General features: G+C 40.6%; 1 protein-coding gene across 8 annotated transcripts in view; it reads right to left on the reverse strand.

The window, feature by feature from the left end:
- Positions 1-16640, reverse strand: part of ZDHHC3 (zDHHC palmitoyltransferase 3) — a 34375-nt gene that overhangs the window by 11111 nt on the left and 6624 nt on the right. For all 8 annotated transcript variants that reach the window (XM_075143204.1, XM_075143203.1, XM_075143205.1 and 5 more), the window contains 5 exons: positions 10999-11328; positions 8237-8361; positions 4887-4983; positions 2954-3035; positions 976-1106 (listed from right to left, as the gene is read on the reverse strand). In XM_075143204.1, the coding sequence (XP_074999305.1) occupies positions 976-1106; positions 2954-3035; positions 4887-4983; positions 8237-8361; positions 10999-11304 (741 nt within the window). In that variant the 5' untranslated portion in view covers positions 11305-11328. The remainder of the gene's footprint in view (positions 1-975; positions 1107-2953; positions 3036-4886; positions 4984-8236; positions 8362-10998; positions 11329-16640) is intronic.

Below are 16640 nucleotides of genomic sequence, written 5' to 3' on the forward strand. Positions count from 1 at the left end.
TTGCAGAAGCCAAGCATTAAAAAAAGTATTGCAAAAAAGACTTGGGAGCAATGGGCTCTTACAGTCTAATGCCAGTCATAGCTCTCCAACGGCAGCAAAATACCTATTCTAGCTTCAACTGGCCATGGGCAAACAAGCGAAGGGGAAAAAAAACTAAAGGAGGCAGGGGAGGAAATAAGAGTTGTCACTCTTTTAAGACTATCACTTCTCTTCCACCACTCCAGTTAATTCAGATACCTGAGCATGCTTGGTGAAGGCCGGCAGTATTCACAAGTGTGGGAACATCCCCAGGAGTCACCAGCTCCACCTTTACAGAAGTGGGCAAATGCAGGGATATACGATGGACTGCAACACTACTATGTAACCTCTGCTATGCCATCTTTGAACTGGGGACGACGTGGTGGCTTTGCAGCAGACTGTACCCAGCAGGTTTCCATGAGCCTACTCCACCCCCTTTTCTTTTTCCCTCTGGCAAGAGTTTTTGAACTGTTTAACAAGCAGCTAAAACTGGAATCTTCTAGACTAAAAGAAGTGTGTGTGTGTGTGTGTGTATATCCCTCCCTCACCTACTCATCTTGGCTTTCCAGCGCATAAAGCTGTAAACAGTGACACCAGGGGACACACAGCTGAATTTCAGACAATAGCAATGTAAAAGCACTTCATTAAAGGAAGAAGGTTCTCGAATCCACAGGGACAAATACTCTCTACAGAGTAATCTCAGTTACCAATGCCTACCTTATCAGAGGTAGTCAACACAGCATCCCAGCCAACACATAGGTGTGCACCGCTTCTCACAGTAACCTTCAGAGAGCACAACCCAGCACTGTGCTAGCTCAGTTCATTACGTTGGGTCTTTTCTCAAAGGGTACACATACTTGAACTCCCCGTTCAATGAGGTAAAACCCTGGGGCCCTTCACTGTTTATACAAACGGTGAGAGAGAGAGGGTAAAGAAGAGAGCGCGTGAGACACCCACCGTTTCATCAGTGCAGATGGAGTGTACTTGTGTCCCAAACATAACCGAGGTGAAGATGAGAAATAGAAGAGCCTCGAAACACAAGAGGATGAGAAGAATCACTGTGGTTGGTGGAGAGAAGGAACTGCATTCTGCAAAGACAAAACAACAGAGTTGGAAGGGGAGAGAGCAGGTAAGGCAGCAGCTGCAAAACACCTGCTAAGCTACGAGTTTTCCATACTCAAACTGTCAAAATAAATTATACGATCACCATTCTCAAAAAGGTGCACAGGGAAGCTCTGACATTCTTGAGGATATTCAACAGTGAAATGATCACTCCTGCAAGTTCAAAAAAAAAGCAAAACAAGAAAACCCCTGCAACACTTCAAGAATGCAACTTTCTTTTCCACTTAGGTGTTTCCCCAGCACCCTGGCTAGGACTCGACTCTACTCTACTCTGTAGAGTCCATTTCACCTGTAGCTTCTCTCTTAAACCTTAATCTTAACAGATTTTCCACAGTGATAAAGTCCCATTAGAAAACTCAAGCTGGTAGTCAGGACACAAGGATAATTATTTCTGCAGTACCAAAATAAAACCAGAGTATGCTTCCTTTCATTAACTCCTCTAAGTCATAACCTAAAGAAGGGCAGATTAAGCCAAATTCTTATTTTTTCTCATACTCTATAGCGCAAACTCAGGCAAGAGCTGAAAAAATCTGAGAAGGTAACTATAAAAAAGGAGCAGAAGAAAGGAAGGGGAAGGAAAATGTTATAGGGCAAAAATCATAGTCTTGAGTTGAGTGTTGTAAGTGTCAGAACATCTCCAGATTTTTCTGAAATCCAAGAATGAGTATCACCAAAAAAATCTATTTTTCTCATGAGATGTTAAACTTTAACAGGTACACCATAATCAGGGGCTAACACAATCAGCACAAATCCAAGGCAGCTGGAACAACAGATCCATCTCTCATAACTGCTCTGTTCTGCCACCTAAACCTGGGACAGGTGGGGAAGTGCTTCCCCCACAGATACAGGCTCTGAGAAAGCAGGCAAAGGAAACTATCTTTTGATGTATCCTTGCCCTTTGGCCCTGGCCACTGTAGTCAAATCCAGACATTCTCAGTGACAGCTGGCAGCTGTTTTACAAAGTTCTGAACTGCAGAACAACCTTGTCAAATTCAGTTCATAGCTGTAAATGTACTCATCCTCTGCAGTATTATAAACGAAAACTGGTCATTATATTGAATAACACAACTGAAATTCCAAGAAAAACAAAGCTAATGCTCTTGCAAAAAAATCCACAAGCAGCATATACATCTGCACACACATTCTTTGACAGCTTGCTGTTTGACTCAGCATTACCTGGAGGATTTCCTATATCCATTTGTGTTTTTAATAACACATCTCAACTGGCTTTGTGAAAATTTACTCACTGGCTGCTCCAGAGTAAGGGCTGGGGTTTTTTTGTTTGTTTGGGGTTTTTTTTTGTGGAAAGGAATTGTTTGTTCTTGTGAGGGTGGATTTTTGGATCTGAGTTAGCATGTTTTCCTGGCAGTCTTGCAAGAATGATTCACATTACCCTTTTAAAAAAAGCATCACATTCTTATCTTGTGTTGGCATTCAGGAAATCAGTGCTGCGTTCATGTCAACAGTAGATTATCGCACACATACTATCTAGGTATCTTTACATCTCAGCTTCTCCCTAGGTCGTATCAGGCTTAAGTTGAAACAGGACTTTTCAGGACAGAGATCCCAGCAGCTCAGAAAGAATTATGAAGTTCCAGGATTGATCATTTAAAAAAAAAATAGAGATAGCACAGCAGAGCCCTGATAGAATCATAGAATTATTAAGGTTGGAAAAGACCTCTAAGATCATCGAGTCCAACCAGCATTCTTCTGAAACCAGCATGAAAGGGGTTGCCCTACAAGCAAACTACATTATAAGGTCTTATTCATAGGTTAATCTGGTATTTTAATGAGAGATTTTGTTAGTACTCACTTGTCCAGTCTTCTTCAAAGCAATATAAGAAGTGAAATCCCACCATGATTAGAGCATGCAGGGAAATCAGTGCTATATACATCTGAAAAATAAAGGATGTAATATAGGTAAGTTTAAAGACCAAAATGCTAAATCTTCCAAACACTTTAAATAAAGCAAAGTGTTAAGACTTCAAAAAAACACCCAAACCACAAACCACCCCAAAACCACCCCAAAACCACCCAGTCCTCCCATCCCCCCTAAACAAGCACCCTGAAGCTGGCAAATGCCAAGACTACACAGACTCATTCTGGCCTTACCAACAGCTCTGAGTGCACAGGAGGGAGACTGTTTCATTCAAAGCCAGCTGGACACAACAGCCAGCCTCCTGCGCCCCAGCACGGCCTTCCACACAGCTTACTGTCCTCATCTCCCCCGAGTACAGGGCAACTTTCAGAGAACAGCAACGCTCTAACATCAAGGTATTATGTTGTCAAAGCTTACATCCTTGCTCTTGAGAGCACTATAGTTTCCCAGAGAAACAACAGCTAATTTGTTTTAACCACAAAAAGCACTTTATTTATTTTCCAGCATGAGTTTCAGAAAAACAGTATTTTTTTTATAATAAGTATTTTTCCCTGAGGCAGACACTGGCATGGAAAGTTTCTCTCAAGCTTTAATACTTTGTACTTAATCCTTTTTGTTTTAAATTAGGTCTTAGCTTTGTAACAAAAAACTTTAAACTATATGCAATGCTACACACACTACAATTTACCAAGACGGCTAAAAAGATGACTCTCCTGAATCTACAGGCTCTGACAAACGTTGGCAGGTATTAGAAGTGAGAGAGATTTTGTTACAAGCAACTCCTGTGGAAGCAGTACAAGGTGATAAGAGAGTATTTTGTATTTCCTAGCAAGTTGAGCTCGCTGCCGTTCTTTCACATCCTCCAATCTCAAAAAGAATAACTAAGAACAAAACCAGCAACCCTTATTTTGTTTCACTCAACTGTATTAAGTGTTTAATACAGCCTGCTCAAAAGTAGATGTCAGTTCTAACAGAAATAGAAATCCTTCTGATAGTATTAAAACACCTAGCTCACCTGTCATGGTGAAAAAAACCTTGCTCAAGGAAAAGAAACGGGATTCCGTTTGTTCTGTAATCCACATCCTAACAAACCACACCACCTTTCCATTTAAGTGAAAATCTCCCCCTTTTACTTGGTAATATGAGAACATTCTTTCTCGAACCTACAGATGTCTCAAAAGATTTATTAATAAAACAGAGCATCACTGAACCTCACCCTTGTAATGTTCACACTACTCCCACGGGGTATTTGCAGTTGGCTTTGATGAAACAGATTTCAACCCTTCCATAAATAGGTACTATTCAAGTTTGCACTCCTGTTTTCTTACTCATGATGCCACAGATACAGTACAAAAAGTCAAACACCTCCTTGGTTTTCAAGTACAAAAATAAACCACTTGCAAGTAAAAGGTGGGTAATTCTTGCCAAAGGGGATGCAGACTTTCCACTCCTTGCTTAAGATGTGGCAACAGCTCTTATTATATGATCCCACACAGGTACTCGTACAACTACAACATTTAGGTACCCTACATATGGCCTGGGACCCTACCAGCCACAGAACAGTGTAAAAGGATGGCCCACGCCTCAAAGAGCTCAATGCTCATAAACTACTCGCATTACGAAATAGCGTGCTGAACAACTGTCAACACAAACCTCACAAAACCCTGGCAAATAGTTCCCGTGATGCCTTTTCCCCTGTTGCTGTGTTATGTGTGTTCCCTAATTGGCGAAACAAAGTCTGCAACAGTTCCCTGTAAAGTTCTTCTGAAACAAGGAAAAAAGAAAGCCAGCCTTCGGAGCTGCTTCACACACAGCATTTCAGTGCTGCCCACTGGGCAACCTCAAACACCACTTGCAAAATACTTACTGTAAACAGTACGAAGTACTTCTGGTTATTCTCTCCTACACAGTTATTGACCCATGGGCAGTGATGGTCCATTTTCCGAATGCACCTCTTGCAAACACTGAAAGAATACAAGTCTTTATTTATAGCACATTTCATTCCAGGAATGCAAGATGTCACAGGGGCTTGGGGGACACAGAAATTAAAGGGAAGAATGAGAGGTGAAATTTAAACCTAAGTAAGTTTACGGATCACAACATTTATATTTGTGATTTGCTTGCTTGACTATGTCTGTTCAAAATGAACAATACAATACCAAATCACCATTGTAAAAAATTAATGCCAAGTAAGACACATTAGCATAATATTCACATTAGTGGTTCTGCCAAAATAGGGTTTGAACAATACATTCAGGCAGATGGAAAAAATCTGTGATTTAGTTTCGTTTTAACCTATTTGGTCTGTGAAAATGTCCACAGGTAAAAACCAAACAAAAACCAGAAAGATATGAAAAGCAGTAATGAATAAAGATATTTTTCAGAGTTGCTAATAACAGACTAAGGTTTATTTACTAACATTAGCTGGTAGCAGGAACTTGCAAAAAAGAAAATTAAATAAAGCATTAGGAAAGATTCTTGACATCAAGGTAAGCCACGTACTAGCATAAAACAGCTGTGGCAGTCAGTCAGGAAGACAGTACCACAATATACGTTCAAGGTAAAATTAGATGTTAAAGCACTTCACAAAACCAGACTAATAAAATCAAAATTCAAATTCTTGCCAGCATGCACATTGTGGCTAGAAGTCAAATAATTAAAAGATTATTACTTTGTCTGAACATCATTCTCTTGCTTAGTCAGTAACTGCTTCAACTCACATAATAAAGGAAGTCTTTTTCTCTGCCGCTTTCTCATATGATAGGAGACGAAAGGCAGTCTCCTGATACCACATCGCACAAACAGGCACAGAAATCAAATATGAAAAAACACAAAACCCCAAAACAAACAACAGACCCAGAAAGGAAACAGCCATTCCAGAACAATTCTGGCAACACTGAAACAGAAAGGATCAAGGGCTCTGCTAATTTTATTTTTCTTCTTATAACAAAAAAATATTTTGACCTTAGTATAAACAATAAACTTCAACACCCAAATGCTTAAGGGAAACTCAAACAAAAACATAAACATGTTCTTATGAGCACGTATGAATAAATTATAGCAAACCTCTCCGTCAGAACAGCCTTGCACTCACTCTGCATGGTGGGAGGGGTAATCCCAAAGGATACATGCCATGCCTGAAAAACAAATGAGTTGCTATAGCCCTGATCCTAACTGAAAGGTTGGTCAGGCAGGTCCCAGCTTCTCAGCATGGGGCCAGATGAAGAGCTGCTTCTCCCCAGACAGGCACGGGTACCCTATAACCTGCCAGCCCCAGGTGCAGCGGACAACAGGAAAAGCCTCCTTTTGCTAGAGTAAGCAGCTTGAAACTGTTTTTGAGCTACAGGGGGACTAAAATCAGCTGGCACAGTGAAAACAATTTATCTGCCAAATAACATCATACTTCACACGACACGAATCAATTACTGGTTTAAAAAAAAAGCGCGGGGGGGGGAAGGCGAGGCAGGTGGTGTAAAGCAGGAGGATGCCTCCCTGCGGTCTCATTTACTTTGTGCAGACGCGCATACGCTTCCCTTGGGCTCTAAAACAGGTAAGTACCCAAGCAACCTCTTCAATTGCTCCTCGGTCCTAGTTCCTCAGAGGGACAACCTGAAGCAGCCAAGCCAAAGACATCCTCCGTGAAGGAGGTAGCAAAGGCTGAGAGGAGAGTTTTTATTCCATGCATACATACCAAAAGCAGTTGGATGAGAGGCAGAATGTGAAACTAGCTGGTGGGAAAGGAAACTCAGAAACTAAGACTGAAAACTACAGGCAGCAGGGATTGCCCATACTCAGACATGCTCCCCCTGCTCAACCACCCAGCTTCCAAATGCTGGAAGGAGTAGTTTGCTGGGCATGGGGGACTCACAGAATAGGATATGAATCAAAAAGCACCCTGGTCCCTCAGGCATACAGCTAGCAGTACCTCCTGCCGATGCATATGCACAACCTTGATGTGTGAAAGTCCAATAAATCCCCCTACCCCACAAAAAAATGTTTGAAGATTCTCAACAGCATCAGTGCTCAGTGGATCAGCTTCTCAAATCTTAATGTCTATAAAGTTATCTTAAAGCACAGAAATAAGGACCATGGAGATGAGGTTTTCTGTCTAGCCAAAGAGTCTTTTTCATTTACCTACGCTGTGAGTCATCAGCAAGACAGCATTTTAGATGCAAAGTTTCATTCATAATTGAAGAAGTGTCAGAGGGGATTTTACAGTAGCATTAATAAGTGATAGGCACGATCACATTGCTCCTGCTGAATAACCTGATTTTGATTAAAATAAAAAAGCAACAAAAAAAGAAAAACATTTGCAAACTAGAAGTCTGAAAATAAATATGAAAAATGCAAACAACAGAACAAGTTTGTTCGGCTCAGTACCACGTATTCCCCTCCCCACAAGACCCCTGCATGAACCAGCAGTAACCGTGATGAGAGTTCTCTCAGTATGTATTGGTTTTTGAGTAAGTAAGGAAGGGACACCAGTGCAAACTCATTAACTACTTACTGGAAAGCAGGTTCACTTGTTTTAAAAGCAGAAGAGAACTTTAGGAAGTAGTTATTTTTTTGCTCACTGCCTTTAGTACTAAACGGCTCAGTATCAGTTTCTTTCTTCAGGGAAGTTTACCCCACCAGAAAAAGGAGAGAACATGACAAATCAGTAGGCACACTGATCTATCACAACGCACAAACCCAAGTCACAGTCCTCAAACCAAATGTGGAAGTCGGAACTCTTAAAAAATATATACAGTTACCTGAACTTTATTTTCAACTTAAGTATCACTTCTAAATAGCATCTACAGTGAGATAAATGGGTTTGTGAATAAAACCAAAAATAGGCAGGACACTGACCTTTTGAGAGACATTACATTTTATGGATTTCTATGCATTCTGGTATATAATGCCTCTTTTTAAGTCACGTTTACATGAAAACTTATGCAGTGTCAATTACAGGTCTGGTGTCAAGGCTGCATTCATTTGAAGTGTTCTTCACTTTGCAAGAAGTGGCCCCAGCCTGCTACAGATGAAAGCTTGTCAGAAAAGGCCTGAGATTTTTTCAGAGAAGCTTGAACGTGTCTTGTGCTGTTGGCAAGAGAATTTGGATGCCAATCTCGATTTAACCACTCAAGTGTCAGATTCCAATAACAATTTGGATCAAGGCACACTGGATAATTCTTGAGGTCTCGATAAAAGAGCAAACCTCAGAAAAAACTTTACCTGCAGTGATGTGCTCTGTCAGGTTTGATGCTACAACACTTTGGGCACTTGTAAACCACCTGTCCTGGCTTTAGCTGTAAACTCTCGATGAACTCCTTTGTGGCATTACCTTTGGGTACAGCACCCTGCAGAAAAAAAACAAACTAGAAGATTAACCTCTGGACATTACCAGTGCTAAGAACAATAGGATGACTTAAAACTATGGGAGGGGAGGGAAGAGAAAGAAATAAAAACTTCCCTAAGTTCAACAGAGTTTCAGGAAGAGCAAGAAGATTCAGAAAAAAAATTAAAATGAGGTCCTAATATATGGAACCACATACTTAAACATCATGCTGGTGGTTTTTCATTTTTTAAACATCAGTAAATCCTCATTTAAGCAATTAGTCTTTTGTAATCCTACAGTAACCTTAAAATATTTAAGAATCCTCATCCCTCTCTTCACATCTATCAACAAATTTATCATGCCAGTGTTTCATATCACAAACTGGAAACCGCAGATGTTTTATTCCAGTAGAAGCAGCTACTTCTGAAGTATCATTGTGTACGTTAAGAGTTGCTGGTAAACGCCTCATGTATTTATAGCTATGCTTCCATTGTGTATTTGTTATTTAAATTAGGGTTTAACATTCAGTGAACACTAAGAATCCTCCCACATGAATAAGACTAGGCAAAACATTCTCAGCTGTGCAATTTCCACTTTATAATATAAGTCTTTAAACAGGTAACGTATTGCTGCTGCAGGAGCCTCAGTTCAAGAGTTTCCAGCCTTTCTGGGGCTCCAAAAAAAGGTCATAAAATGCGCTGTATGAAATCGGTGCTGGTACACTGGCACAAATGCACCTCTGTGGATGTAAGGCTTTTATACTGAAATAAAAACAGGGATATAATTTTTTAACAGATTTCTGATGGAACAGTCTCTTATCACATCTATACAACCTCCCAACAGCAATAAACAGGAACAATACACGTCAATAAGAGAACTGCACATTAAATCAGTACTATACGGCTTTCTTGAGCAGTCTTTGGGTTTTTCCACAGAAACCTCCCATCAGGCCAATTTAAAAATTACCAAGACCAATTTCCACAAAATGCTACAACTCATGTTCTCTCTCTTTAGTATGCAGCAAAGCTCAAAACCTTAGGAACGTTTTTAGCAAGAACCCACAGGAAGTAGTTCCTGAAAAGCACGACACACGCTATCAGATTCTGAAGAATTCAGGTATTCATTTATTTATAGTAAGAATTCTATTTGTTTGCCTCAGCAGTGCTTTCTGTTTCATTCTGATCCTAGACATGCCCTTGGTTCTCCATGTCCCGGCAGCTTCCTTCACCCCTGACTCACACTGTTTGCCAGATGTTGCTGCATTCCCTCACTTTACCTTCCCTCCTCCATTTTGTGTAGCTGATTTCCTCACAAAAAACCCCAACAAAATCCCACTGGCTCTCACCATCCACACACCAAAAATCCCACCACACACTAGGAATTAACATATCTTTTCCCAATTACTCTGCATAGAGATTGTATCTGCTTCTCCAACACTGCTTGCCCAGCCTGCTTCAGAATACAGCTTTTGTTTCAGAACAGTTCCTGCTAACTCTGCAAAATAATTCCAGCGACCTGAAGGTCCCTAGGCATTAAAGCCACACAACATACAATAATTAACAGCAACAACAAGAACCCCTAGGATATAAACTATATAACAAATCGCTGCAACCTTCTATTCCCGAGTCCAACGACCAGAAGTTTCAGAGGCTCAACTACTGCTTACAGTTCTGCCCAGCAGCAGTAGCGTGCAATGCACCAGTCTTTACCATAAGCTGTGAAATCAAGCCATTTCTGCAGTGCTGTGGCTTCTGGGAGAGCTGGAAACTAAGAAACAAAGATTACACTGAAGTTTTAATGGCACCTAACAAGGTTTCAAGTAGGAAATGACGTTTGGAAGGAATACTTAGAGTATCAGAAGCACACCGCCACCCCCAATAGCAACAAGAACACCGAGGAGGAAGGGGCCAAGAGGAGTCTAAGCTTGTTTTTCCTTCCACTGACTAGTGGAGATGGGGTTTTGAACTGAATCTACTGTCCAGACGTTATTAAGCAAAATAAATCATCGCAGGCCACTCAGAATAAGCATCATGATACTACACTGTATCTTCTCACTAGCTGAAAGACAAGAAAGCAGCAGACCAGATCTCTCATAAAGCAATGTCCTACGGAGGCATACAAGGGGGTCTTATAATGCTGACGCTTCCCACTTGCCTAAGAACTGTCAGCTCTTAGCATGCTCACATAATATTTATTTCAGCATGGTTCAAATAAACTCAACTAAATCACTAGCATGAGAGATGGTATCATGGCTTTTCAAAACAACACACATTCTAGTCCATTCTGCTGAAGCAATACTTGCCAAGGCAGACAACCAAAACCAGCTTTTCCAGCTTTCCTGTTTGTCAAGACACAACAAGCCACAAACACAAGATCTGCCACTGGGGAGAAAAGAGTGTCAGAGAGAAACACTCTCCTTCCCAGTGCAAAAAGAGGAGCTGCTCACACAAAGGGAATCTAAAGCTGGGTCCTTGACTTTGCATCTGACTTGAGTGGGATCAGAAATTAGCATACCACATCAGCAGCCTCACTCAGCAGGCTGACACACAAAAGTTATTCACATCTGCCACTCACTCAGCAACCAAGTTACCCAACATCTAGCAGACACGAAAAACACCGCCTGTTTCTTTCCGAGACATACAGAGAGAGATATACTTACTGGATCTGTCAGCATAGCACGAAAATGTGAAGCCAAAGCGAGGAAAGCCAAGGTGTTGAACAGTGTGCCATTGATGACACTATAAACATAATCTCTCGATGGAACTAGCATGACAAGAAGGACTACAAAGTCGGCATAGAACACCAGCATCCAGGTAACGACAGCACATGCAATACCACAGCCATCTCGAATAAACCACATTGTTCCCAGGGAAGCGCGGCTAGGAGGTGGAACACACTTTTCTGGCTGGAGGTATTCAGGCTTCCTTTCAATATCTCTGAAGCGGTGGACTGGAGTAATCATCATAGGCTATTATGTCCATACTTGCATCTGAAAGAGAGTCAGAAACAGCATTCACCGCTTTGCAAGACATGTAGACCTCTGTTCGCATAATGACATGGGGATCATGTGGGAAATTCCAAATTGCAGAAAGAGAGCTGAAAAAGCAAAAAAGTTAAATAAATCAAACACGAAATAATGGATTTGGAAACCAGACTCCTGTGCTTATCAGAACACTTTTTACCCAGAAGACTCTCTAAGTGCTTTTAAGACTTACTTAATTACATATTAAATCCACCGGTGTGCCACCTCCACTCCCCCCAGAGGAAAGGCAACAAGTGTTTTAATGAAGAGAACAGTGATCAGGTAGGTGCCCACATGAGCTGCCACAGCAGGAACTGAACCAAGAACTGGACACTGTCACGCAAGGAAAAAAGTAAACTCCTGGCACAGCTGGCAGGGTCCCTTTTTGCTTCATCAGACCTGGGAAGGGAAGGGTCTCTCCTACAGATAAGGGGAAGCTTAGCAAGTGGAAGAGGTTTCCTTTCTCCTTATCCATTGACTCACAGCTTTGGGGTAAAACTGCAAAAACAAACCACTGTGAAGTTATAGTGGCAGAAGCAGACCAGGCAAAGATCTTGATAGGAATTTCTAGTCTTGCCTGGAGAATGCTCTTCCCGAACAACAGCTGTCTCCCACTCTCACCTCCTCCTTTGGCTTTATGTCCCTCTTAAGTCTTCTACTTTGCCATGCTTCTCCCACCACCTTTACGCCATTCCTCAATGGCATTCATTTTACCTCCCCTTTAGCATTCCTAGCCAAGTCCACTCCACTGCAATAAGCGCACTAACATGACATTCGCTGCCGTGCCCCGTCCTCTCCGTCTCTGCACCTTGCCCATCCAGAAGGTAAGATCCATCTTGGAGCCAGAAACTGTGCTACTCCAGTTTGCACGGCGCTTACTGTAGTCTCAATGTAACTCTCACCAAACGTAGGCATTTGAGAAAACAAAAAAGGTGCTCCTAAGACTTTGGCAGGGGATCAATCAATCTGCACTGTGAACGTACACCACTCAATGTTAGAGCACACCTGCAATGCTACGTTTTGAAAGCCGCTCTTTATACACTCAGCAACTTCTTCCAAAGATACTTCTTAACAGAGTATTTGTACAATACTGTAAATGTTCAAAACCACTACAACCTCTACATGAAGACCCACCTTCTACAAAAATGGATACAATAATTCTACTACCAAATACACTGAATTGCACATACCTGAACAGAAGGGTTCAACCTCCTCATAATTCAACATGTAAGGATTATTCTCACTGCTTTGCAAAAAATAGAGTGCATTTTTCCATTTTAATTCCAAGAAAGGGAGAAAATGTTCACCATTAATTATGTTTTCTGCCAAAAAAGTTCACACAAGCTATTTTTGAGTTTAATTGTTAAAAAAGAAAAGATAGTGAGAGGATCGCAAAAGTACCTAGGAACTTAAACTTCCTTCAAAACTTTTATAGCTAAGTTCTGTCAAGTACTAGGGGAAAGCTCCAGTTTGCATAACACTGACCTAAATGGAGACACTATTGCCTCTACCTAGACAGGAAAGGAGATGGTAACTTGCTTTCTAGTCATTATTTCAAGAGGACCAAATTCACACAGGACAATTAATCTTTCACAGCCAAAGATTAAGGTTATTAATGAGCAGGATGATTAATTACATCCACGCACATAAGTGATAAGCTTCTGCATGTTAGTGCAAGTGACATGAAAGAGAGGTGACTGGAACTGCTACTGCCACAGTGAGAGGCAAAAGAAAGGAGCGCAAAGTTTCTAGGTGCACAGAAGTGGATGAACCAGACAATTTACAGTATTTGTTTTCTAACATAACTGGTATAAATAAACTAGGAGAATTAGGCATTTTCTTATATTTCTGCTTTGAGCATTTAGTATGCTGCCAAGTGAGTTTAAGATGTTTTATGAATCTGAAGAAAGTTGCATGGATTAATGTTAAAGCATATCAGTCTTGTATTTATACACACATCACACAGAACAGAAAAAATCAAGATAAAAATGTGCACTGATTTACTTTGGCGAGAAAAAAAAAAACCAAAAAACCCTCTCCCCCTCATTCACAAAATTCACATCCACATTGTAATTACTTTGTATTTTAACCACAGCTATAATTTAGCCTCATGACTCCTGATACTTACGGAAACAAGCTATATGATTTTCAGAAACAGTGATTACCCAAACAATCTGGTGGTCTAAGTTCAGATAAATCTATTACCTACCTTTTCCCCAGTTTTTCACAATTTCTGTAAGGAGGCTTACGTATTCATACATTCACACGGACTTAACAAGTATTTTAAAGACTCAATCCCTCCCTCCGCCAAGGAAACTGGTTAACCTTCACTGCATTATTTAATAATCTTATTAAAATTGTTATGCTGGTTTGCCAGCTCAAAATAAAAGTGACATAATGAAAGACTCATGCCTGACAACAATGTTTAGTGACAGTAACATCATATTGCATTAAAAAAATAAGAAAGAAAACAGTAATTTAGGTGTTCAATTTTCAAACGAAAGTCTTAGACTTGACACATCAGGTGCAGTAACAAGCTGGGATAGTCCTGAACACAGACTTTCAGGATTTTTTGCCTAGACTCTGAGCCTTTTTCCCCACCCCCTCCCCCCGAGGTTTTGTTTCCCAAAGCAAAGGAATGAAACGGTCACAGGAAAAGCAAACCCCTATTTAACAGAGGAATTAGTTTGACAAGTCACCTTAAGGTCAGTATTAGTAGAGACTGACTGAAAGCTAGACAAATACATAGTGATTAAAACTGGGGGTTTAGTCCTGAACCGCACACTTCAGCAGTCAAATAAAAATTCGTCTCTCTTGCAAATGCAGGAAGTGGTTTCACTCCAGTAAGAGTCTGACAGCTCGCTCTCAGAAATATTATTGAGTTAAATTGGGAGGGGGGGGGGAGGGTGGCACGGAGAAAAGCTATTGCTGTGGAACTGTCTAAGGAGAAACTGGAAGGAGCCTTAAGGCACCTCTGTCTGAAAGTGTGGGGACTCGTTTCTGCAGCGCACTAAAGAAGCGGTTAAGAGGATACAGCTCAGGCCTCCAACTCTGACTTCTGGCTGGAGGACAGATTTGTTACTTAATGCACGTTGTTATTTAATGCTTGCTTTAGAGGCATCATCAGGCAACAAAATGAAAAATAAACACCATTCATTATTTGAGAAATAGATATGTGTTTTAGTGTACATTAACTTAGAGTCAAGTTACAGGAGCTTGGAGTTTCAGCTTCTCTTCTACATGACCAGGTTTGGTTTGGTTTTTTTTAATTCCTTGTTCTTACATACACAAACATCTGTTTTTGTTTATGTTGTCCAACCTGGTATTTTCATATAAATAAACCATACCCCAGAAAAAAGACCGTAGCGGGGCGGAAGCAGTAACTTGCCCTAACTGGCCTTCCCTTGAATCATGCTGCATATGAACTTAATTTATACCACACAGATGTAATGTGTCAGTCCCTCCTGCTCTGGAGCAAACAATACGTAAACAATGAAGGCAAAGGGCTTAAGGACTTAATCACGGTGTCAGGCTACAAGAGAGGCCACTAGGTAAGTGTGAGACACAATGACAACATACACATCAATTTAGCTTAACGACATGTCAGAGCAAAGACGACGACTTCTTTTTTATCTGGAAGGCATTTGGCATTACAGGAATAATAAAAAAACCATGTAATATACACATTAGAAATGTAAATAAAACAAATTAAAATTCACTTCCTGCTACAATGAACACTTAAAATACGCTATTACACCCTATATAAATGAAGTAACTGTCTTTATGACCTGCCATAAGCCATGTCAAAAATCTGGGTTTTAATGGCCTGTGACCACCAAAGAATGCGTTAAGAATGAACTAACAAATGATGTGGGCCTTTACCCAATGTGTACCTGAAAGCTACCTGAAGTTCTGATGTTATAAAACTTAACGCCATCATCATCGTCACCCAGCTGATTTTCATGTAATTACTCATGCTAGTGAAGTCAAGCACATGGGTGCGTCTTGCAAAACTACAGTATTACTATGTACATTGCAACCATTTCCTCTATTAGAAGTCCATTAACATTAAACTTTGGGAAGAGGTTACATTTTGTCATATAAACCAAATGAATTTCAAGTTCTGCCAATTACATGAAAACAATTGCGGGGGGGGGGGGGGGGGGGGGGGGGGAAGAAGAGAGAAAAGAAAAGGAAAAAAAAAAAAAGAATAAGACCAGGGCAGATCATGTGCATTTTTTGAGGTTTTCAGTTTGGGTTTTTATATACTTTAAAGAGATACTTCAGAATAGCTTTTATGACACACATAGAACCAGAGTTCATTGACAGTATTTTGAGAGCTGACAACAACACTAAAGTTAACTTTTTATCATCATCAAAAGGAAGCAAACATACATAACGAGTCATGTTATTTCACAACAACTAAACTAGGCAATCTAGATCCACAGGATAGGATGGTCTTTTAAATAAAACCAACAAACCCCAGATAGATAGAAAATGCAAGAGAGTTAATTTCGAAGTTAGTTTCATTTTTTCTGTACGTAAAACTGCATTGATTAAAACAGGGCATATTTAGTCTTCCTTTGCAACAGAAATCAGAGAAAGTATGTTTTCTAACTAACAGGATATTTACCTATCTAACAAAAAATCTAACAACAAGCCTGTCAAAACTTGCCAAAGCAAGTTCTAGCAGGGATAATAAGAAAATATCAGTATTCATGTATTTTTTCCTAATGGCTTCTGCAAGGCCTAAAAAGCTTTATCTGATCAGCAGGAGTGGAACAAAACAGCCCAGCTATGCTGAGAATTTTTGGCAGTCTCCTGCTGATTCATCCAGATATCCGTCAGCATGGCAATTTCCAACCCCTGGTTTACAAAACCTTGGAGGGTCAATGGGACATTTCTAACAGGTCTGTGAAAGGCAGCTAAAAAAAGCAAGCCTATTATTAGCAGGTTTAAATTTGCTATAGAAAGCTGTACTTCCATTGGAATATTTTCAGGACTCCACACATGGTTAAAAAAAAAAAAACCAAAAAACCCCAAACAAAACAAGCCCAACCCCAATCCAAAACCCCAAACAGGTCAAAACCTACTCCGCTCTGGTTAAAATGGTAAAAGCAACAGGGAAGTATCAGGCACAGGGCTTAACACTGCACTGGCGGGACACCCGATGACTCAGATCAAAATGTCACAGGGCAAAGTCAGTACTGCTAGCCCTACCTCAGCCACCCCAGGAGCAGGGTAACAGGATTATGCCTAGTGCAGATAATTTTTCATTT

This window comes from Calonectris borealis, chromosome 2 (genome assembly GCF_964195595.1).
Source record: "Calonectris borealis chromosome 2, bCalBor7.hap1.2, whole genome shotgun sequence".
Lineage (NCBI taxonomy): Eukaryota > Metazoa > Chordata > Aves > Procellariiformes > Procellariidae > Calonectris > Calonectris borealis.